General features: G+C 40.0%; 3 protein-coding genes across 5 annotated transcripts in view; 1 reads left to right on the forward strand and 2 right to left on the reverse strand.

The window, feature by feature from the left end:
• atp6v0a2a (ATPase H+ transporting V0 subunit a2a) overlaps nt 1-7540 on the reverse strand; it is a 24592-nt gene extending 17052 nt beyond the window's left edge. The window contains exons 1-2 of one of the 2 annotated variants that reach the window (XM_083568701.1): nt 7294-7540; nt 1557-1753 (exon numbers count right to left, since the gene is read on the reverse strand). In XM_083568701.1, the coding sequence (XP_083424827.1) occupies nt 1557-1673 (117 nt within the window). In that variant the 5' untranslated portion in view covers nt 1674-1753; nt 7294-7540. The remainder of the gene's footprint in view (nt 1-1556; nt 1754-7293) is intronic. The other variant, XM_083568702.1, reaches the window with a different exon arrangement.
• Nucleotides 1-21900, forward strand: part of LOC310741155 (eosinophil peroxidase-like) — a 152605-nt gene that overhangs the window by 21151 nt on the left and 109554 nt on the right. The gene's annotated exons all lie outside the window — the stretch shown is intronic.
• Nucleotides 12194-17142, reverse strand: nfkbil1 (nuclear factor of kappa light polypeptide gene enhancer in B-cells inhibitor-like 1). Of its 2 annotated transcripts, none has more exons than XM_083568840.1 (4): nt 16692-17142; nt 15150-15262; nt 14449-14563; nt 12194-13049 (listed from the first exon to the last, which is right to left on the reverse strand). In XM_083568840.1, exons 1-4 carry the CDS (start codon nt 17101-17103, stop codon nt 12502-12504), a joined length of 1188 nt encoding a protein of 395 aa, XP_083424966.1. In that variant the 5' UTR covers nt 17104-17142; the 3' UTR covers nt 12194-12501. The 2 variants fall into 2 exon arrangements, with proteins under 2 accessions (XP_083424966.1, XP_083424965.1); XM_083568839.1 differs by having other exon boundaries at nt 14441-14563; nt 16692-17141.

The following is a 21900-nucleotide window of genomic DNA, read 5'->3' on the forward strand; positions in this document are numbered from 1 at the left end:
TATACAACAAGGAACAACAAATAATTCCACTTAAAAAAAATATGTGTACTGAGAAACATACATACAATACAAATACATTTTAAAGCAGGCAACAACAGAATACGACAGACAGACAGACAGACAGACAGACAGACAGACAGACAGACAGACAGACAGACAGACAGACAGACAGACAGACAGATAGATAGATAGATAGATAGATAGATAGATAGATAGATAGATAGATAGATAGATAGACAGACTCAAGGGTAGACAGACTGATTGATAAATAAAAAGACAGACAGACAGACAGACAGACAGACAGACAGACAGACAGACAGACAGACAGACAGACTGATTGATAAAAAAAAGACAGATAGGCAGACAGACAGACAGACAGACAGACAGACAGACAGACAGACAGACAGACAGACTAGACAGACTGATTGATAAATAAAAAGACAGATAGGCAGACAGACAGACAGACAGACAGACAGACAGACAGACAGACAGACAGACAGACAGATAGACATATGTAGAGGTACAGGTAAATAGATTGATAAATAGAGAGATGAACAGCCAGATAGACAGACAAAAAGGACGAATATACATGGGCGATCAGCAGTCAAGTCATGTTAGTTAAATAAAAAGACGTAAGGTATTTTTCACATTTTGTGACAAAATAAACCTCACACAAACGCGTGCAGTCTGGCAGGCAAATGTATACGTCTACAACAGTGGAAGCAAGTGCTAAATATAGATTATTCCCATAGGAAAAATCTATATTCAGTCCTATAGGACCTCTCTTACCAACATCAACATTTAGCTAACTTTTAACACATTCATAGCCAAGCATATATAACTGTTGCTATGGTACCATAGTAAGAGGGTGCAACCTTGTTCTCCTCATGTTCTTGCCTTTAATTAAAACATGAACACCTTTCTGTTTAGAGAGGGAAACAACAACAACAAAGCCTGGCCTCAAAATTAAACTGGATCCTGATAAAAAAAAAAAAAAAAGATAAAAGATATTCGCTTTGAAAATAGGAATCTATGCAAAGATGGACTGATAGCCATGATATATGAGATGCTTATTCACTCTGAATGAAAGTGTGTAAGGACAGGGAAAACTGAGAACAAACACACACACACACACACACATACACACACACACACACACACACACACACACACACACACACACACACACACACACACATATACACACACATATACACACACATATACACACACATATACACACACATACACACACACACACACACACTGTGACCTACACAGAAACCATAGAAGGGTATTAATCTGTGCCAAAGCACCACAGGCATCCTAGAAAACACAGGCTTTTAAACAAATTCGTGCCACTTTCTACTGATCAATTGATGGGGCACGAACAAACTGGTTGCTCCCACAATGCAAAACATTCCCACAACAATCCTATGAGTGCAACAATTTGCATAAATTATGCACAAAATTCTAGATTTGAAGATGCATTTGTATTTAAAAAAAAAAAAAAATCACACCCTGGTAGATGAAGGAAGAAGGAAGTTTGCACTCACATCTCGGAACTGGACGAGGCCCATTTCCCCGAGCTCGCTGATGCAGTCGTATGCCGAAGCGGACTGCAGGAAGAGCTGTGCCAGGCACATCTCCTCGCTCCTGAAGCTCGAGCCCATCTTACTGCAGCCAGGGGGATAAGACAGAAAAAACTCGATCGACACCAGAACACGGGTTGCCAGATTGATGCCACGGATTCCTGCAGGGTTGCCAGTTCAGATTCACATTTTAAACTTAGCTCAATCAGTTTAATTTCCAGTTCAATTGAGACTTCTTACAACACTCTGTTGTCATAACAGCATCGCGTGACAGATCGAAAATGATTGCACAGGTAGTCCCTGAGATGCGTTACAATGTCACCATCGGAACTTGAAAATATCGTAAGTCGAGACATGGCCTAGCCTACAAGAGTCTTAAAGAATGTTGATCAGTATGGGTAGTATACTGTCATTTGTTAATCATTTTACATTAAGCAAAAAAGAGCAATTTACACTTGTATAAACTTTACAGTATATACGTATCTGGCAGGGGGCGCTAGTTCACAATTGAAGCCGGACACGCTCTGTTTTAGTGTCTGGTGACGGCGATAAAATGGAAAGAGATCAAAACTTTCTTTTAAACACCAAAAACACAGAAAGAATATGCACTTTAACACCAAGACAACTGAAATAAAAATCTACGAGTTTAATAACGTTACAGTTTTTTCTCAGTTTAGTTCGGAGCGTTTCTCAGATCAGAAAAGAAATTGTCAAAACTATTTCTAATTATTTATATAATTGTGAATTCTTTGGTACTTTCATTTAATTGATTGTGTACAAGTGTTTGCTGTTTCCTACATTATCAGTTGTTCATGTTTATCAAAATATATTATACTGGTTTTACCTAAATAGTCTCAAACCCCAAAACATCTCAGCATCAGTTCATTGTAAAAGTCATTGAATGCAAAATGGTTAAACCAGTTGTCAGAATGTGTGAAGCTTAAATTTCTATTAATAATTAATGTATATAATAATAATTGATGAATTGTGCAGATCTTGAATGTCACTAATGAAGGCGAGTGTACGGCATCAGATCAACCAATAATCAACCAGTTCTCTAAAACAGGTCAAAGGTGAATCTTGTGAGCCTTCAGTTTGAGAGTGAATACAGACAGAGCAAAACATAGAAGTATAAATTCTAAAAAAAAAATGGATGAACAAATAAGAAACAAACAAACATTTGTACAGTAAAGTAAAAGTGTGTATCCTGTTTGGTTTGTTACACTCAATATAAATTAAATATGAAACCGTATAAATGAATCTGTGCTGATGAAATTCATAGATGACATACAGAAAGAAGAAAATTTTGTGCATTTTCATTCACTGTGATCCAAACCATAGTTTATATCAAGAAATCCTGAAACTGTGCGCCATCATACTGACAACACGACTGAACATTTTGATGATTTTGTTTGGGATCAATGACCAAGAGACTTTTCATTCTGATGTGAATGAGATGTTCATTGACACAAATACTTACTTTTGGATTTTGAGAAAAGTACAGACTTTTGCAAGGAATCCAATGTGTTGTGCTGTTTGTACACAATGTTTCGAGAAATGCACGTATTGATTTGAGAGAAACTGTAATTTAGTGTTGACATTACACTACATTTTCTCATTGATGCCTCATTCTTCAAGCAGCCTGGGTTATTTCTGTCTTGTTTCTCCAGAATTACTGTTACCCAAAGTGATGCCAAAGCCTTCCGCTACAAACATGACTAGCCTACTTAATAACCAGATCAAAAAGTTTTTTGTTTTTTTACAGCTTCGGCCCAGAATGTTACAAAAACGCTCACAGTGAAGACTCTTTGGAGAATCTTTGGCAGAGGTTTTGGCATTACTGTAATTGAGAAGTTTTTATGTACTTCTACTTTTTAAAGTTGTTTATAAATCTGTTAATTTTTACTTAAGTTTGTTTTGTTTACAGTATTGTACTTAACTACATTTTAAATCATATCCGTTACTGAGTAAAAAATAAACACGCTAAACTCAAGACAAGACAGACGCCAGTGATACAGACCAAGCTTAACGCGAAATTCCGTCCAATCGAAAGTGTTCAATTTCTCTCATTATCATAAATGACATTATAACTTATTGTAAATTTTCCCTGCAAAAATGCATAACTCACATTAGACTCAAGTCATGAACTGTAGTGGGTTTTTTTAGTTATTGCACTTTAATTTGAAAAAGTGTTCCTTCAATTAAAGACAACTAGTTTAAGTTTTATATCCCCTTGTCCTTTTTGAACTACACTGGAATCCCCCGTACACAAAAAAGAATTTCAAAAAGAATTTAAGTAAAATTTTAAATGAGCGACTTTTTATTTTAACTTATTAGATTTTTAGACTGGTATGTTCACTTGAAATAACAGTACCTATTATTATATATCTTTTCACCTCTGCTTTTTTGGGTACAGCTACCGTATTTTTCGGACTATAAGTCTCTACTTTTTTCCCACGTTTTGAACCCCGCGGCTTAAACAACGAAGCGGCTAATTTATGAATTTTTCCTATGTTTTTCCAGTTTCACAAACTTCAAGCCAAAAAACTGAACCCCATAACATTAGACAAATGAAATTTCCGAACGGAAACCAAAAAACGCACCTCACCTGTGTTCTGAGCTGCACGGCATCGGGAGAAAAAACCTCCATCGGGGATTTTTAAATGCACGACAATGCCAAAAGATAAACTCCCGAGAGAAATAGTTGTGAAAGGAATGAGGAAAACAGTGAACAATGACTTCCTCATAGGCTACTGTTTAGATACAAGCCGTTGTAACGCGTTGAGTCTGGGTGAAGGGAGAGCTCGCTAACTCCAGTTGCAACAGAAATCATATAAGCACAGACAGCTTTCCAAAACTCGTGCTTTTTTATTATTCTTGGCAACAGCGTTACGGGTTAGTCAAAGAAACTTAGAAATCAGCATCAGATAATAATAAGGACATATTCCTCATCTTGAACACCTGCAGTAGTACCGGAAAAATGCAGTGGCAGGCTATTCCCAAAATACCGCTCTGCTCCTAAAGAAAAACGCAACATATTTCACCTGTTACACCGTGTGTAACGTGTCTTTCGTTAAAGCCTGTGTAAAGTACATTAGTGTAGACAGGTATAGACAGGTGCTGCTTATTTATGTTAAAAATAAAAATATTCGTAAAATTCAGTGGGTGCGGCTTTCTTGTTATTTAATCGGTCAAATGACATTCATTAGATAGCTTAAATGCTTCCCGTGGGCTCACCACCTGCAGGAGGGACCGTAAGGGACGGTGCTGTGAGGATTGGGCAGCAGTCGAAGGCGGGGGCCTGCTTAGACTGCTGCCCCCGCGACCCGAATTACGGATAAGCGGGAGAAAATGAATGAAGATAGTTTTCCAATTTATCTCAAAGGTGTTCAATAGGGTTCAATAGCCAGAGCTTTATAGCTAAAGATCTTCCACTCCAACCCATGTAAAGCAGATCTTCATGGAGCTAGCTTTGTGCACATGGGTATTGTCATGGGTCTCAGTTCAAGTGAAGGGGAAATTTCATTCTAAAGCATCCAAAGACCTAATATACAATTATGTGCCTCTGATTAATAGTTTGTAGAAGAACAACAGCTGCCTGGAACGTTTTTGTGCATATAGTGTACCATATCTTGTCTTCCCTTAATTGCTAAAAGTTGTGTAGCCTTTGTAGTGTAGCCCTAATATTCAAGGGTGCAAAGCACCAAGTACACCAAAGCTTGCAAAATGAGTTCCTGATGGACTGTAAGATGTTTTACGCTGCGTGAAAGTGAATCCCTGTGTGTTGTAACAACTGCACTAGAGTGACTTGGCAATGGCACACTTGCAGCTCACATCGTGAGGCATCAGCTGTTCTGGGTGTGTAGTTAAAAACCTGACATGACTGCGTATCGCTGATGGAAACAGATGTCCTGTTTTCTGGCATGTTTTCAGTGGCCTTATTAAATGCTTCACTCACACAGGACACGGAAGTGTCACTCTGACCAACAATTCAATTCTATTTATTTTTATTCGTATAGCGCTTTTAACAATGGACATTGGTCTCAAAGCAGCTTTACACAGATAATGTGGTAAGAAAGAAGGAATAAGGTTGTTCTTTATAAGTGTACGTTTGTCCCTAATTAGTGAGCCAGTGGCCACTGTGGCAAGAAAAAACTCCCTGAGATGGCACAAGGATGAAACCTTGAGAGGAACCACACTCAAGAGGGAACCTCATCCTTGTGTTCGATGTTGTGGGGTACAGTGAGGTGATGAAAAGCAAACTGTAGTCCTGAGTCAGTGTAGCAGACTATTGACATTAAGTACATTTAAAATCCATCCTCAAAGCTCCTTTTGTACTAGTAATAATTTCATGGATCTCCAAGCCGTTGATGTGAAACCATCCCCAGCTACACAGAGTGGCCTCCAAACACCAACAGCCTTCGCATTAAGTACATCATGTCCAGTACTCACCATTTTATCAATGGTCTATAGTTTTATAGCACCAAATGTCTGTCTCCATCCTCTGACAAAACTAGCTTCAAAAAAGTTTTCTTGACATGGTTGAGAATGAGGTCAAGATGTTCAGCATATTGCTAGAGGATGTTTCAGTCCGAATCGTTAGATTAAACCAAACATTTACATTTATTGCATTTGGCAGATGCACCTATCCAGAGCGACTTACTTTTCTTTAATTCAATCAACTGAGCAGAAATGGGGTGAAGGGCCTTGCTCAGGGGCCCAGGAGTGGCAGCTTGCTGTGGCTGAGATATGAACTCACAAAAACCCAATGCTTTAACCACTAAGCTCTCCTTAACAGCTTCCTCTCCTGCAGTAGATACAGTTCACCTCCCTACTCATGCCTGCTCATGAGATCCACCATGGTGTGGCTTTTGTGTTCTTTGCTTTACTTTCCTGAGAACTTCTCAGGTCCTTTCAGATGGTTCAGAAGAAGTCCCTGTCGAGTTCTCTGAAGAAAAAAAACTGATGGTGCATGTTTGTTTTTTTTCATATATTTGCCAACCATGAAGTTTGATCTTCTCAATAAGATCATCCATTGTCATTTTGATGTTAATGATGTTAACAATTCCTATTTAGAAGCAAATAGCAAAGAATATGACAATTAACAAATTTGTTTCATGTTCATTGTTGAATTTATTATTTATTAGTATTAATAATGAATGCATTATTATGTTTAATTATTATAAGAAAAATGGCATATTTATATTTTAAAAAATTAGCTTGAGGGAGCCAAAATAAGACAAAAAAGCTAATAATAATGATAAAGTAATAAAGTAATAACGAGGCTTGATCTCTGGGCTGGGGGATTGTAAGCCTGCAAATGTGCGCATGCGTAATAAGCATACATTTGAATTAATCTGTCATTAAATTAAAACGTAAAAATAAAAAATAAAAAATAAAAAAGTTCCTGCACCAAACATTACTAACTATTTGGGTTGATGGAAACTGGTTGTTATGTCTGTTGAATTAGAAATGACAGAAATACCAAATAAAAGAAAATCACGGTAGTAATAATAATAATAATAATAATAATAATAATAATAATAATAATAATAATAATGAGCACCAGGGTGTGTTTAATGACCAGGAGCTCAAACAGGAACATCATTATGGTACCATGGTGCAGGGTTCGAGCTTGAAGGAAGCTGAAAAAGCTCCGCATCAGCATGCGGCCTGAACGAAAGCCGCTGCAGTGTCTTACCTTCTCCAGAGCTGCGCTCATGAATCCATGGAGCTCTGTGTCTTTAATTTCAGCCTCGCCATGGAAGAGAGAGAAACAAGAAGAGCGACAGGAGATCAACCAGCAGCAACGCCTGAGCTTTCAGCAAACCGACAGGGAAGGATGAGGATCAGAAGATGCTGAAGGTTTAAAACGGGGCGCGATGGAGAATCTCCCTCTTGTAAAGAGCTGGAGCTCGACAGCTCTCTGACGGGTTGCCAGATACACCACGAAGAAACCCTTCTTTTCTTTTCCTTCTTTTCTGTGGACTCTCTAGTCTCGATGTTCACCTGGTGTTAGCCGCGCATGCGCAACTTTTAAAACGCAGAAGAAAGTAAAAATTAGGTTTTTAATGATCACATAAACTATGACACAGTTTTGTCATATATACTCTATTGTTTAGAACTGGGGACAGAGCACAGGGTCAGCCATGATACAGCACTCCTGGAGAACAGAGGTTTAAGGGCCAAGCTTAAGGGCCCAACAGTAGCAACTCTGATGTCATAGGGCTTGAACCCAAAACATTTTGATTTGGTAACCCAGAGTTGTGATCAGAGTTACTACATTCCCAAATGTACATATCTCATACCCCAGAGCACAGAGTCACCCATGAAACATTGCCGCTGGAGCAAATCTCTCAGTCGAGTTAAACATGCTCCTGAGGTTCCAGTGAACACAGTTCCTGCCTCTCAGCTGGGGGTGGTTTTTCATCAACGCCTTGGGTGGTTCCATGAAATTCCAGAGTAAGAACAGGAGCTTTGAGGATGGATTTGGACTGTAGTTAATGTCAACAATCTGCTACACTGACTCAGGACTACAGTTTGCTTCTGATCACCATCACCGTACCCCACAACATCGTTTATCTGTAATAAATGGACATTTGGTGCAACCCAGATGAGGATGGGTTCCCTCTTGAGTCTGGTTCCTCTCAAGGTTTCTTCCTTATGCCATCTCAGGGAGTTTTTCCTTGCCACAGTCACCACCGGTTCGCTCATCAGGGACAAACTTACACTTATAAAGAACAACTTATTCATTCTCTATCACCACATTATCTGTGTAAAGCTGCTTTGAGACAATGTTCATTGTTAAAAGCGCAATACGAATAAATGAATTGAATTGAATTAAAATTACTGGGCAACTCAAGAACCATGAGGATGGATTTGAACTGTAATTAATATAAACCGTCTGCTACAATGGATCAGGACTGCAATTTAGTTCTGCATTTAAACGCCCATGATTGAACAGTACGTCTTAGCAATGATTTAACTGTAATGAATGGACTTTTGTTGCCACAAAGATGAGGATGGAGTTTTTCCTTGCCACAGTCACCACTAGCTCGCTCATTAGGGATAAAACTTATAGGGACTAAACATATAAATTTACATTTTATAACCTCTTTATGTCTTTAAATCTGCTTTGGGACGATGCCCATTGTTAAAGGTGCCATACAAATTAAACTGTGCTGAATTGAATTGAATTATATGGTTCAGAAATATTGGAATAAAAAACTCAACTTCTGTGACATCTTTGGAAATGCAGACTTTGTGGTCTTGACATTTGCATTTTGCTGAATTTTAAAACTACCTTGTTTTCTATTCCAACTCTTTCTCTCTCTCTCCCTCTGTGTTTCTTTCTTTTATCCACACTGTTAACACAATTGTGTATAAGTGAATAGCCTGAGAACACAATGAAAGCTTTAACAGATAAATTCAAATTGTAGCCAGGAAGGAACTGACTGCGTGGTCTTCGTGTGTTTTAATGTAATTGCAGGAGAATCGCTGCACCATCGGCTCCGAGGCGTCCTGACATTCTTCCTGTTCTCTGGATTGTCTGCAGGCCTGCGGGAAATTAAGCTCACAAAAAAAAAAAAAAAAAAAAAAGACACAACACAGTATACAAATTGGTGGTACAAATAGATGCTCTGCCACAGTTTGTCTACAGTTTAATACACCAAATCCTCCAAATGTGTTTTACAAAATAGTTTTTTGGTAAAAAAAAACCCATCATCTTTGGTCATTTTCACATATTTTCTTATGAATATATATAACAATAAAAGAATATTGGGGTTTAAATAAAGAGAAACAGCTGACCTGTATGTTGTACTTTTTACATCTGGCTGTAATTATAATTTCTAAAAATTCCAAAACTAATATTTACACATCTGTTTGTATCAGTGCATTGTTAATGTGTCATGCATTTGGTACCTGGGCTTTCAGTGAGGACGTACCCGACTTAATCCACCTCTTAATACCAACACTATCACGTCGCGGTTATAGAAACCATCAATACAATACAAAAACACAATATAACAACACGTGGCATTTCAGAGAGAGAGAGTTAATTCACACATGAAGGGGTGAAGACCATTTTACTAAAGCAAGAAACCCAGTTAAGACTCCAAACCTCTACACTACCACCACAACTGTGCCACCTACATGATCTGAAGCAGTTCAGAATCAAAATTTGTCTAATAACATGACAAAAGACATAAAAATTAAATAAAATACAACCCATTCACCAGACAAGCCCTGGTATCGCCAAGCTGCCACTCCTGGGCCCTTGAGCAAGGCCCTTAACCCTCTGTGCCCCAGCGGCGCCGTATCATGGCCAACCATGCGCTCTGACTCCAGCTGGGATATCCGAAGAACAAATTTCACTGTGCTGCAATGTATATGTGACAAATAAATGCTCTTCTTCTTCTTCTTCTTCTTCTTCTTCTTCTTCTTCACATCACTTTTATGGTCTAGCGGATTTAATTACAATCTGGCAACCCGAGCACCTCTGAATATATATTCTGGGCTGTATTGTCCCAGAGGACGCCATCTGCCTGTCCCTTTGTCTGAAAGGGTGTAAACTTAAACAGTTAATGTTTTTGGATTGAAAATACATTATAATGACACAATAAAGCTTTGATGCTTTATTCACAAAAATATTCACGATTACAAATCCAAGAAAATATTAGATGAAAAATAAATCAAGATATATATATATATATATATATATATATATATATATATAATGAAACGCATACTGTGTACTGGGTGTGGCCTAATATGCTAATAGGAATGTAATTGTAATTGTGATTGACATCACTCACATCAGACAAGCCTCCAGTTCAGGAGAGTGTGTGTGTGTGTGTGTGTGTGTGTGTGTGTGTGTGTGTGTGTGTGTGTGTTGTAAAGATAAAAATGTTTGGGTTTTGGTTTTACAAGACAATAATTATTGAAGTAATGAGTTAAAGCTACTGTTACAACCTGAAATGTATCCTTTTCTATGAAAACTATGTTCCGATGTGGTTTATTTCTCTTCTCTTTATTTTTCACATTTTATTATTCATTAAAAATACACTGGATCTACAATATGTGGGATTTTACCTTTACTTAAACTAGGAGACCCAAACCTGTTCCAGCATGACAATACCACCCTTGTGCACAAATCCAGCTCCATGAAGATCTGCTTTGGGTCGGAGAGGAAGTTCATGAGGACCTCCTATAGAGCACCTACCTCAACCCTACTGAAAACCTTTGGGATGAATGTGAATGCTGACTGCACCCCAGGCCTTCTCACCCGCATCTACATCAACTTTACTAACACCCTTGTTGGCATGAATTTCCACAAGCGCACTTCAAAATCTAGAACATCTTCCAAGAAGAGTTAAGATTACCAGAACAGCAAATAGGGAGTAAATGTGGAATTGGATTTTCAGAAAGCACATACCAATCTTCTGGTCAGGTGTCCACAAACAGATTCACCTTGGTCTTGGGCAACCTGCCTTGTTAAAAATAGGCTTGGTCTCAAGTTGGTAATTGAAGAATTTGCAGTTTGGTGTATTCTGTATATGAAACTTCACTGTAATGGATTTGGTTCCCTCTTCGTTTTTTCAGTTTTATTTCTCCCCAAGCTTGACTTGCCTTCGTCTTGGTGTTGGACAGGACAATTCTATCTTGACTACAACCTTACCTTTATGTATTGTTATGTAAAATCACAATTATCTTTCTTGTGTTGAATGTCTGTGAAACAAATCATTTCCTGTAAACATTTACAATCAGCAGTTACTTCCTCTTGAAATTAGTCATACATAACTAAATACTTTCTGTAGACCAAAAAAGTCGTTAGAGTGTTGTAGAGACAGACAGACAGACAGACAGACAGACAGTGTGAGAAAGGAACAGTGGTGTATGAATGAGAGAAGGTCAGTTACGGCTAGAAACTGCAGCCAGTTGTAATTTGGGTGATGATGTCATGCCGATGCTGACAGAAAAAGAGGATGGAAAGAGCCGCCCTATTACAGCTGATAAAAGAATAATGATCAAGATTCTAGTGGTGGACAATAATTTATTTATGTGGATAAAAAGCAACCAATCAGGGTCGAGCGCACGCTGTTTTGAACTTGTTTTGATTGCCGCTTGGTGGAAACTACTTATCACCAACATACAGTTCAGCGTCAAGTTTAACAGTAGGAAAACATTTTAAAAGGAATAAATGATGGAAGAATCTCCTGACTCGACCTCGCCACAACACCCGTAGCTTTATTTACGCAATTTTATTACATTTTTTTAACTAGTTGAAAAGAAGGTTTTGGGTTCATGCTAATTGTAATAGATATCAATCGGTGTTTGACTCACAATGATCTCATTCATAAAACAGAGCAGTTGAGGGTAAAGCCATTGCTCAAGGCCACAGCAGGGGCAGCATAGTGGTGGTGGTATTTGAACTCACAACCTTCTGATCAGAAGTCCAGAATTTTAAACACCGAGCTGCCCATTTCCCCTATAGGAAGAACCACAGAGGTGTAAAAGTCTGATGTCCCAATACATTCGTTCATATAGTGTAGTTTAGAATGAATTAAAATGATAAGTTATTCAGAAAAAGCAATACAACATTTGTCTTTTCATCAGTGGTTTTATTCAAGAGCTGATCTGAAATAGAATTTTTTCCACACTTACATTTATTTGGAAACGGAAACATTGATTCTGTAGTTGACTAAATAATGTTCATTTGATCAATATTAACAATGATTTGGAAAAAAATTAAAATAAATAAATAATAACGAAAAACACACATTCTAAAATATTTAAAAGTTAGTATTATTTATTCGTTGTTGTTTGTTTGACTGCCTGCAGCCAACCAGATCCATCAAGTGTAAAAGAATCCCTCAAAAAAACACAAAAAAACAAAAACACCTGAGCATCAGCGAAGACTGTGCGCCAGTCTGTTCAGCTCCTGGGAGAGAGCCGTGACCATGCCCGTAATCTTCTGCTTGTCTCGGTCCTGGAGCCGTCCACCACAGCGCTGGGCGAACTTGTCCGGGTGCCAGAGAGCCTGCTGGCGGCGCAGAAACTTCCGGAAAGCGTCCGTGTCTGTTCGGTCGACACCGTGCAGGATGACCGCGATCATGTCGTTCACGGAGCCGCGTGGTGCAGGCCAGGGGATGTCCTCGTATCCCAGGACTCCTGCGGAGGAGGAGCTGACGAAGACTGCGTCGCAGCGTTCCTCGTAGCGCCTCTTCTTCCTCGTCTGGGTCTCGTCTTTTTTACGCGAGGCACGCTCCAGGTATTCCCGGTGCTCCTTCTCCAGCCGGGCGTGCAGCTCTCTGCGCTGCCTCTCCTCCTCTTCCTTGTTTTTCTCCTCCTTTTTCCGCCTTCCCTTCCTGTCTGCAGTCGCTCTGGCCTGCCGCTTGGTCTCGTACTCGCTCCTGATTCGGTCAGCCCAGTCAGCAAAGTCTGCCTCGTCTTCATCTGGAAATGACACAGAAAATGTGAAAAAAGCACGGAGATATTCAACTCCCAAGATTCTAAATTATATCTGCTTTAATATCATATGGGGAAAAATAAAAAAAAAATCGCCCTGTAAGTTTTTAACAAACCCTGATTTTAGTGCGCAGACCTGGGAGTGAGGCACATCCCTGTATAAACATGTCATGTGTCATTTCATTAAACATTTAACAGTTTCTCTCGGTTGCTTTGGAGCAGTTCTTGAATTGTTCATAATATTCGCAAAGTGCTTTTCTCAAAACACTGTTATACAAACAGCACAACGGATCACTGTACTTTTCTCAAAATTCTCAGTTCATCTCTCGAAAGTATTTGTGGCATTACACATCTCAATGCCTTCAGAATAACACGTCCTTTTGTCATTGTTCACAAACAAGATCGTCACAATGTTTAGTCGTGTTGTCAGTATGACGGCTGATGTAAACTACGGTTTGGATTACAGTGACTGAAGGCTGAATGTCTTCTGTGTGGCATCTTTGAATCTCAACAGCACAAATGTTCACATTACTGCATGTGGGATATTAATTGCAAGAGACCAGACAGGATTCACACTTTTACTGCACTGTATTAGTGTTCATACGTTTCTTTGTTGTTCATTCGTTTTCAGAAATTGTACTTCTGCGTTTTTCTCTGTCTGTCCGTTCACTCGCCTTTATTAGACGTTCAAGATTCATTTGCCCAATTCATCAATTCGAGACAAAATGACAAAAACTATAATTAAATATACATTTTATTATTACTACTTAAATATTATAACGATTTAAGCTTGACTATAAAAATGACAACTGGTTTGACAATTTTGCATTCAATGAACTGATGCCTAGATGTTTTAGTGAGAACCGGTATCATACATTGATCGACATGATAAATAATTGATAATTTTTCACAATCAATTACAAAATTGATCATTAATTACAAATTAATAAAATGCCGCAGTCTCATGTGTAAAAACAAACAGCGTGTGGTGTCAGTTGTTCGCCTCTAGAGGCCGCTTTCCTACAGTGAGAGGACCGAAAGCCGGAAAAACAGTAAATGTAATTCGTTATTGTACTTACGTAGTTTTTTCGGGTATCTGTAGTTTACTGGATTACTCTATTTCCGTTTGGGGAGACTTTTACTTTAACTTCACTACATTACAAAGTCAAATAGGTTGAGTTTGAACAAGACGTTTTGAGAATTTCAATTCTGATCTGAGTAACTGGAAAAATTATAATAGCAAACTCAAATGCTTAAAAAAAAAAAAAAAAAAAAAAAAGATGAAAAATTCACTGCTCTTCAGAATTCAACACACCATGAAGGCAGCAATTTTCAATGCTCTGATCATGTGACGTCACAACAAAAAATGTGATTTCTACAATCTTACCGTCATCATACTGCCCGAATGTTTCAAAAAACTCGTCCTGGCATTCGGCCCGCAGCTTCTCCCTCCACTCCTGCTCAGGATCAGACCTCCGAGGAAAATTGATCGGTCTCCATTTCTGTACAGACACACACAAATACATGTACATATAATGCTTCACTGGTTTTATTTCCATCTCAAAAGTTTGTGGACACCCAACCATAAGATTGGAAATGCTATTTAAACATCCCATTTGGCCCCCATTTGGTCTGATAATAAGCTCCACTCTTCGGGAATAATCTTCTACTCAGCCACAAGGGTTTGGTACAGTCAGGTACTGATGTAAGCTATTTCAGGAGGCCCGAGGTTCAGTCAGCGTTTATATTAATCCCAAAGGTGTCCAACAGGGTTGGAGCTCTACAGCAGGAAACCTTATACTTTGTTCTCTAGGGTCTCCTAGTTCAAGTAAAAGGAACATTTCATACTACAACATCCACAGATTTCTGGCATCCCAATACTTTCGCTCATACAGTGTATGAACGGATGCTTGAATCATCAGGGGCTGAAAAGTACCTTCATTCATTATTATTATTATTATTATTATTATTTTTGTAAAACAGTTACGAGCTAAAAAGATAAATGATACGTGTTAAATCATGCTGGTTTTATGAAATACCAGACAGAGAGACCAGTAAACTCTTTGTTGTGACCGGATCGTGTCGTACCTGTTCGAAGCTTAGGCCTTGAAGCAGCTCATGAGGAGTGACTCCGGCATTGTTGCGTACACTCAGTGCAGCGGGACAGTGTTTACGCAAAGGAACCACCAGATCGTCGTAGTCTGTAATAAACCAAAAAAACCCATGAAATTCAGTTTAAAGTCTGTGCCATATAACAAGACGATGAGCCGAAGCGGACATTCAAGCTCTGTAAGGGTTATTTAAGGGCAAATGGTCATCTGGAGTGATATTCAATTTCAATTATTCAAATATTGAATTTCAACTCAACACTGAGAAACGAACTATAAACTTTCCCTTTCACTCTCACAGATACTCTTCTATCACAAATCACTCCTGCTATCACTCTTCTCCACCCACTCCACCCTGCCTGCACTCTTTTCTTCACTTCTCTAACACACTCTCCATTACTTTGCACTGTTGACCCCAGGTACCTGAACTCCTTCACCTTTTCCACCTCTTCTCCCTGCAACCGCACCACTCCACTGCCTCCTCTCATTCACATACATGTACTCTGTCTCACATACATGTACACTGTCTCACTGACTTTCATTCCCCTTCTCTCCAGCGTGTACCTCAACCTCTCCAGGCTCTTCTCCACCTGCTCCCTACTCTCACCACAAATCACAATATAATCCGCAAACATCATAGTCCACGGAGACTCCTGTCTGACCTCGTCTGTCAACCTGTCCATCACCACTGCAAACAGGAAAGGGTTCAGGGCCGATCCTTGATGTAGTCCAACCTCCACCTTGAACCAGTCTGTCGTACCTACTGCACACTTCACTGCAGTCACACTGTCCTCATACATGTCCCGCACCACCCTCACATACTTCTCTAACACACCTGACTTCCTCATACAGTACCACAACTCCTCTCTCTCCACGCTGTCGTATGCCTTCTCTAAATCCACAATCACACAATGCAACTCCTTCTGTCCTTCTCTATACTTCACCAAAATTCTCAAAGCAAATAATGCGTCTGTGGTGCTCTTCCTCGGCATGAAACCATACTGTTGCTCACAGATGGTCACCTCTTCTCTAAGCCTGGCTTACACTACTCTTTCCCATACCTTCATGATGTGACTGATCATCTTAATTTCCCTGTAGTTCCTGTAGGTCTGCACATCTCCCTTAAGATCAGTACCAGCACACTCCTTCTCCATTCCTCAGGCATCCTCTTACCTTCCAAAACCCTGTTAAACAACCTGGTTAAAAACTCCACTTCCATCTCTCCTAAACCTCTCTCATCATCACTAATATGAAGCGAATTCAATGCCTGTGCAACCAAAGCAGTGACGTCATAGGGTGTTGTAGTACGGATTGGAAGTAAGATGGATTGTTTGTGTAAAGCTGCTTTTGAGACAATGATCATTGTTAAAAGCGCTATACAATTCAATTCATTTTTTATTTGTATAGCGCTTTTAACAATGAACATTGTCTCAAAAGCAGCTTTACACAAACAATCCATCTTACTTCCAATCCATACTTCCCCCTGAACAAATTCTAAACAGCCCTCTGGGTCTCAGTTCACCTGCTTTGCCGTGTTTCAGGGCTCTCCTGGCGGCCAGGTGCAGCGGCGTGTCCCCGTTCCGGTCCTTGTGCATCGGATCAGCTCCGTGCTTTAACAGCAGCCTGAGCAGCGCGTCGTCCCCGTGAGAGCAGACCACATGCAGCACTCCTCTCCTCCTCTTCCCCTGAACAAAATTCACCTCCACATCTCTGTGTTTCCGCAGATACGACTTCAGCTTCAGCAGACTTCCTTCTTCCACATAACGCCAAACCTTCTTCTGCTTCCGGGACGCCATCTTGTATTCCTCATGAAAATATCCACAATTCCTCGATAGCTGATACATCTTTAAATAAATTACAAACGAGGTATTTTTCGAGGTATGAGCTACTGGAAAATAGTTGTCTTGTGACGTCACAAACCCTCCACTAACCATATATAGGCACCACTTTTCTGTACGGCTGCCAAATAGTTCCGGCGTCTTTCAAATGCACACAAATTCGTTCCGGGCGATTCGTTCCGGCTGTAGTTTTTCTTTGTACCAGTAGAGGTCGTGCTCCACTGAGGTTGCTTCCAGACAACTATTCCATCCTTCCTTTCTCCATTCATTAATTTTTTCGTTCGTTTATCCATTTATTCATTCATTTTTTTCCCATTAAGTCTTACTATTAAGTCTTAATTAGAGTATTAATATCCAGAGCTGCCTGGTCGAGGTGAAAGTCTACCTCTAGTAATATCTTTATTTATGGCACGATGCATACAAACAGAACAATGCTACTCCTGGAAAGTAAAAAAAGAATCATAATAAATCATAATCACCAAAATCAAACTGACACTCATTCAATTCATTCTTTCATTATCAGCTTATCATTAACAGCTTCATCCTGGTGGAAGAATGATGGATGGATGGATGGAAGGAGGGAAGAGAAAAAGAAAGAGAAGGGTGCTATATACTTGTCGAATATACTTTGCAGCACAGTGAAATTCTTTCTTCGCAAATCCCACTGACTTTAGGAAGCTGGGGTCAGAGTGCAGGGTCAGTCATGATACAGCACCCGGGGAGCACTGAGGGTTGAGGACCTTGCTCAAGGGCCCAAAAGTAACCCAGACCCTTAACCACTGAGCTCCCACTTCCCAGAGTCAGGCACATGGTCTAATCAGTCCCGTGAAAACAGCATGCTTGGAGACTGCGGGTGATTTAGGTGAAGTGAAATGAAAGATCCTGAAAGAAATCCACCAGAACATTGGGGCAGCTTGTGAAGCTCCACACAGTCAGTAACCCGAACTCTCTGGATCAAACTCGAGAGCTGTGACATGACAAGGCTACACATTCAGGCTCAAGAATGGGATAATACTGGAATTGATCAAATTTCTGTGTAAAATGATTACAGTCTTTATTCTGTTATGCTCCTTTACCCTTAAAATGTCTGCTCGGACTCCAGAAAGGCCTTAGACACCATCAGGTGACCTTTCTGGAGTCTGAGCAAGACATTTAAGGGGTAAAGGAAAAACTACTGAAAATAGTAGTAGACTATCTGTCTGTCATTTGTGTGTGTACATTTATAGCAATTGACAGACACTCATCCAGAGCAACTTACATTCATCTCATTCATATATCTGAGTATTTGAGGGTTAAGAACCTTGCTGAAGAGCCCGAGAGTGAAGGGTTGGTGGCGCTGGGTTACAAACTCATGACCTTCAGGCCAAAATCTTAACCACTGAGCTACCCCCTCCACAGTAGAGGATTCTTCAGTACCATACAATACTGTGCAAAAGTGTTAAACAGGTGTGGAAAGAAAATGCTGTACAGTGAGAATGTTTTGAAAGCAGGAGGTGTAATGTATTTATTTTAATCAATTCACAAAGTGGAAAGTAAATAAACTGAAGAAAAATCCAAATCGAATCGATATTTGTTTTGGCCACCATTTGCCTGCAAACAGCATCCATTCTTCTAAGTCCATTCACACAGTGTTTGAAGGAACTCGGCAGGTCGGTTGTTCCAAACATCTTGGAAACTTAACCAAACTATATATTTGGTGAATGTAGGCTGCCTCAGATCCTTCTGTTTCTTCATGCAATCCCAGACAGATCTGATGATATTGAGACCAGGGCCCTGTGGCGGCCAAAAATATCATTCCTTTCTCTTCTCTACGCTAAAGTTCTTATCAGAATCATCATCAGAATCAAAAATATATTATTGCGTTCGCACGTACAAGGAATTTGAGGAATTTGTTTTGGTGACAGAAGCTTTCAGTTGCACATTTTTGTCAAAGAAAATAAAATGCATTAAAACTTTCTTTCGGCTTCTCCCATCAGGGGGCGCCACAGCGGATCATCCGCATGTTTGATTTGGCATGCTTTTACGCTGGATGCCCTTCCTAACGCAACCCTCCCCATTTATCTGGGCTTGGGACCGGCACTAAGAGTGGCTGGGGTTGGTTCTCTGACCGGGGATCGAACCCGGGCCGCAGCGGTGAGAGCGCCGCATCCTAACCACTAGACCACCAGGGACCCTAAAGAAAATAAAATGCATTAAAAAGTGTATTTTCTTTAAAGTATTATCGCACTGAAAAACACAATATAAATTTTTTTTGGTATTTGCACAGTAAGTAGAGCATTTAAATATTCATGAGGTAGATGCCTGGAGGAAGAAACTTTTCTGGATGCTGTTGTGATGTTTGGTGGTCCAAAAGTAAATGGTTTGGATGTGAGGGATCCAGAGTGATTTTTTTTCGGAGCCCTTTTCTTCCCTCTGGATGTAAACAGTTCTTGAGAAGTGGGTGGACCACCATTGGGAACACCAAGAATCCTTTCATGTGTCAATGGGAATCATGTACCTTTCATTGAGAACCCCTTCAGTAGGGGACGTACAAATGTTTCTGTCTACCACACACACACACACACACACACACACACACACACACACACACACACACACACACACACACACAACACACACACACTTCCAATAGGCCACACACTTCCCTTGATGTACTTGTGTAAGTTTTGCTGCAGGGCTCACACCGTTACCACAGGCCACACGGGAGGTCTCCTGTGTGAAGCACCTGTTCAGCAGAAGAGCTTCTGTGTGTGTGTGTGTGTGTGTGTGTGTGTGTGTGTGTGTGTGTGTGTGTGTGTGTGTGTGTGTGTGTGTGTGTGTGTGTGTGTGTGTGTGTGAGAGAGAGAGCGTTTGTTTCGTCGACTGTGTGTGTGGGATGGAAGTGTGTATATGTGTGCTGGTCGTTTTTCCAGGCACGAGAAGTAGCTGTATCAACAAAACGCGTACAAAAGTAGAAACGCAACCCGAAGAAAAAGCTGAAGCTGTTCAGGGTTCAGCTGTTGTCTCGGAGGTGCTGCGGAATGTAATCGGGTACTTAAAATTCCCAGGAATCATTCTGACATCAGAGATATTTCTTTAAAGCAGTAAAGGTCTAGGATAAGCTGCGTCTCAGTGATTAGATGATGCTCTGCTTTACTTGATTCAGGTTTTGGCTGCAGGTCTGTAGCATTGCTGCTCACTGGGCTCATTTTAATGCTAATCTTTTGAACGGAAACTCCATAGTTGTGTATCTTTATGGTGCAAAAAAACCCAAAAAAACGATCCAATGTAGGGGCCTGAATGAATTTCGTCCCCAAACTTTGCTCCTCTAAAATGAACTTAACGCAATGTCTTTCAAAGATAAGGATTGTTCTTTGTGTGTAAGTTTGTCCCTGATGAGCAAACCAAAGAAATCATTCTATCAATAGATCAGTGTGCTGAGAGTAACATTAGAGACTTTTCACATAAACTTGATTAAAAGTCTTGTGACAGAGATGATAATTGGAAAATTATAGCCATAATAAATCAGAGTACGTTGGATACTTAAGTATATTTTAAAAGGGAGCAATTATACTGGAGTCATATTTTACCTACTGTATCTCTACTTTTACTCGGCTACAACTACATTTATTCAACTTTTACTGGTTTGTGTACTTATTCTCATATTTTATTTATTTATTTTGACTCAAGGTAGAACATACCATCAAAATTTCAATCTTACAATCTTTTCTGCCCTCTTTTATTTCGTTTTTATTGTCCAAGACAGTTCCTAAATACTTGTTCAACAATCTCCGTACCCACTTTATTACTGCATGTTTGCTTATACTGAATAGATTTCCTCTTTAAAATCAGTAGTAATCTCCTTGCATGGATTCCTCCTCACTGACCTCAGTGGGCTAACAATTAAAGAATCATCAGCAAATTGTATAAGATGCCTATTTCTAAAACAACTCTTACAATCAGATGGCTATAATAACCATACTTTTAAAACCATGTTGGATTCTGAATGGTTCTCTGGTGCCAATGATGGAATGGCAGTCCTGAGATTTGATCCGACAGCGCTCTTAGACAAAACGGTAAAGTTCAGTTCCTCTAATACTGGTGTCTTTATAACAAGAGAAGCATGTGATCATTAGAATTATAGCACCGAAACCCTCCTGTCAATGAGATGAGAAGATAGCTGTGTGTGTGAACGGCCTGAATATGTGCAGCTGAGCCGGCTGTGTGTACGTCGCTCACAGGCCTCTCTTTTAACTCCGGTGAGAGAGAGATGGAGCGAGCACTTACAATGGAGAGGATAGAGGAGGCTATGAAGGGAGCCTTTGTGGATTTCAGAGGATGAGAACTGCTGCTCTCGCACCCTCGGATCCGGAACGGTTCTACGCTTTTCCACCCACGAGCCGCGCACCCCCCGACACCCCCCCCCCCGACCCCCCCCCCCCCCCACCACCACCACCACCACCAGGGACGTGATCCTTTTAATAATAACGCACTTTTTTTTCCCTCAAAGGCAACCTGGAGACTGTTCACTCATTCAGCTCCTGTCATTACTGTTTTCTCCAGGTGCAGTAGTTCAGCAATTAGTGCTTCAGGTCTTTTTTTTTGTAGTGTGTGTTATAAGTTCATGAACCGCATGATAAACCACCTTACCATTGTTTCACCTACGATTCAAAAGGGGGTTTTCTTTTCATTTCCTGGAGCAGGGGTCATCATTAGGTGGATTTAGCAAATTGCTATAGCAGATTGAACCAAATCCTTGAATGGTTTTGCCAAAAAAAAACAAACAAAAAAAAACCTGTTCAGTTCAGTGACTATAATTGTTTTCTTTTTTAACCATGAGGGCTTTTGTAGTATGAAGTGGTATCAAGAGTTTAAAGACTAACTCTGTTTACAGAAAAGTACTTAATTTAGCCA

The sequence above is a fragment of the Silurus aristotelis genome (genome assembly GCF_946808225.1).
Source record: "Silurus aristotelis genome assembly, chromosome: 18".
NCBI classification, from domain to species: domain Eukaryota; kingdom Metazoa; phylum Chordata; class Actinopteri; order Siluriformes; family Siluridae; genus Silurus; species Silurus aristotelis.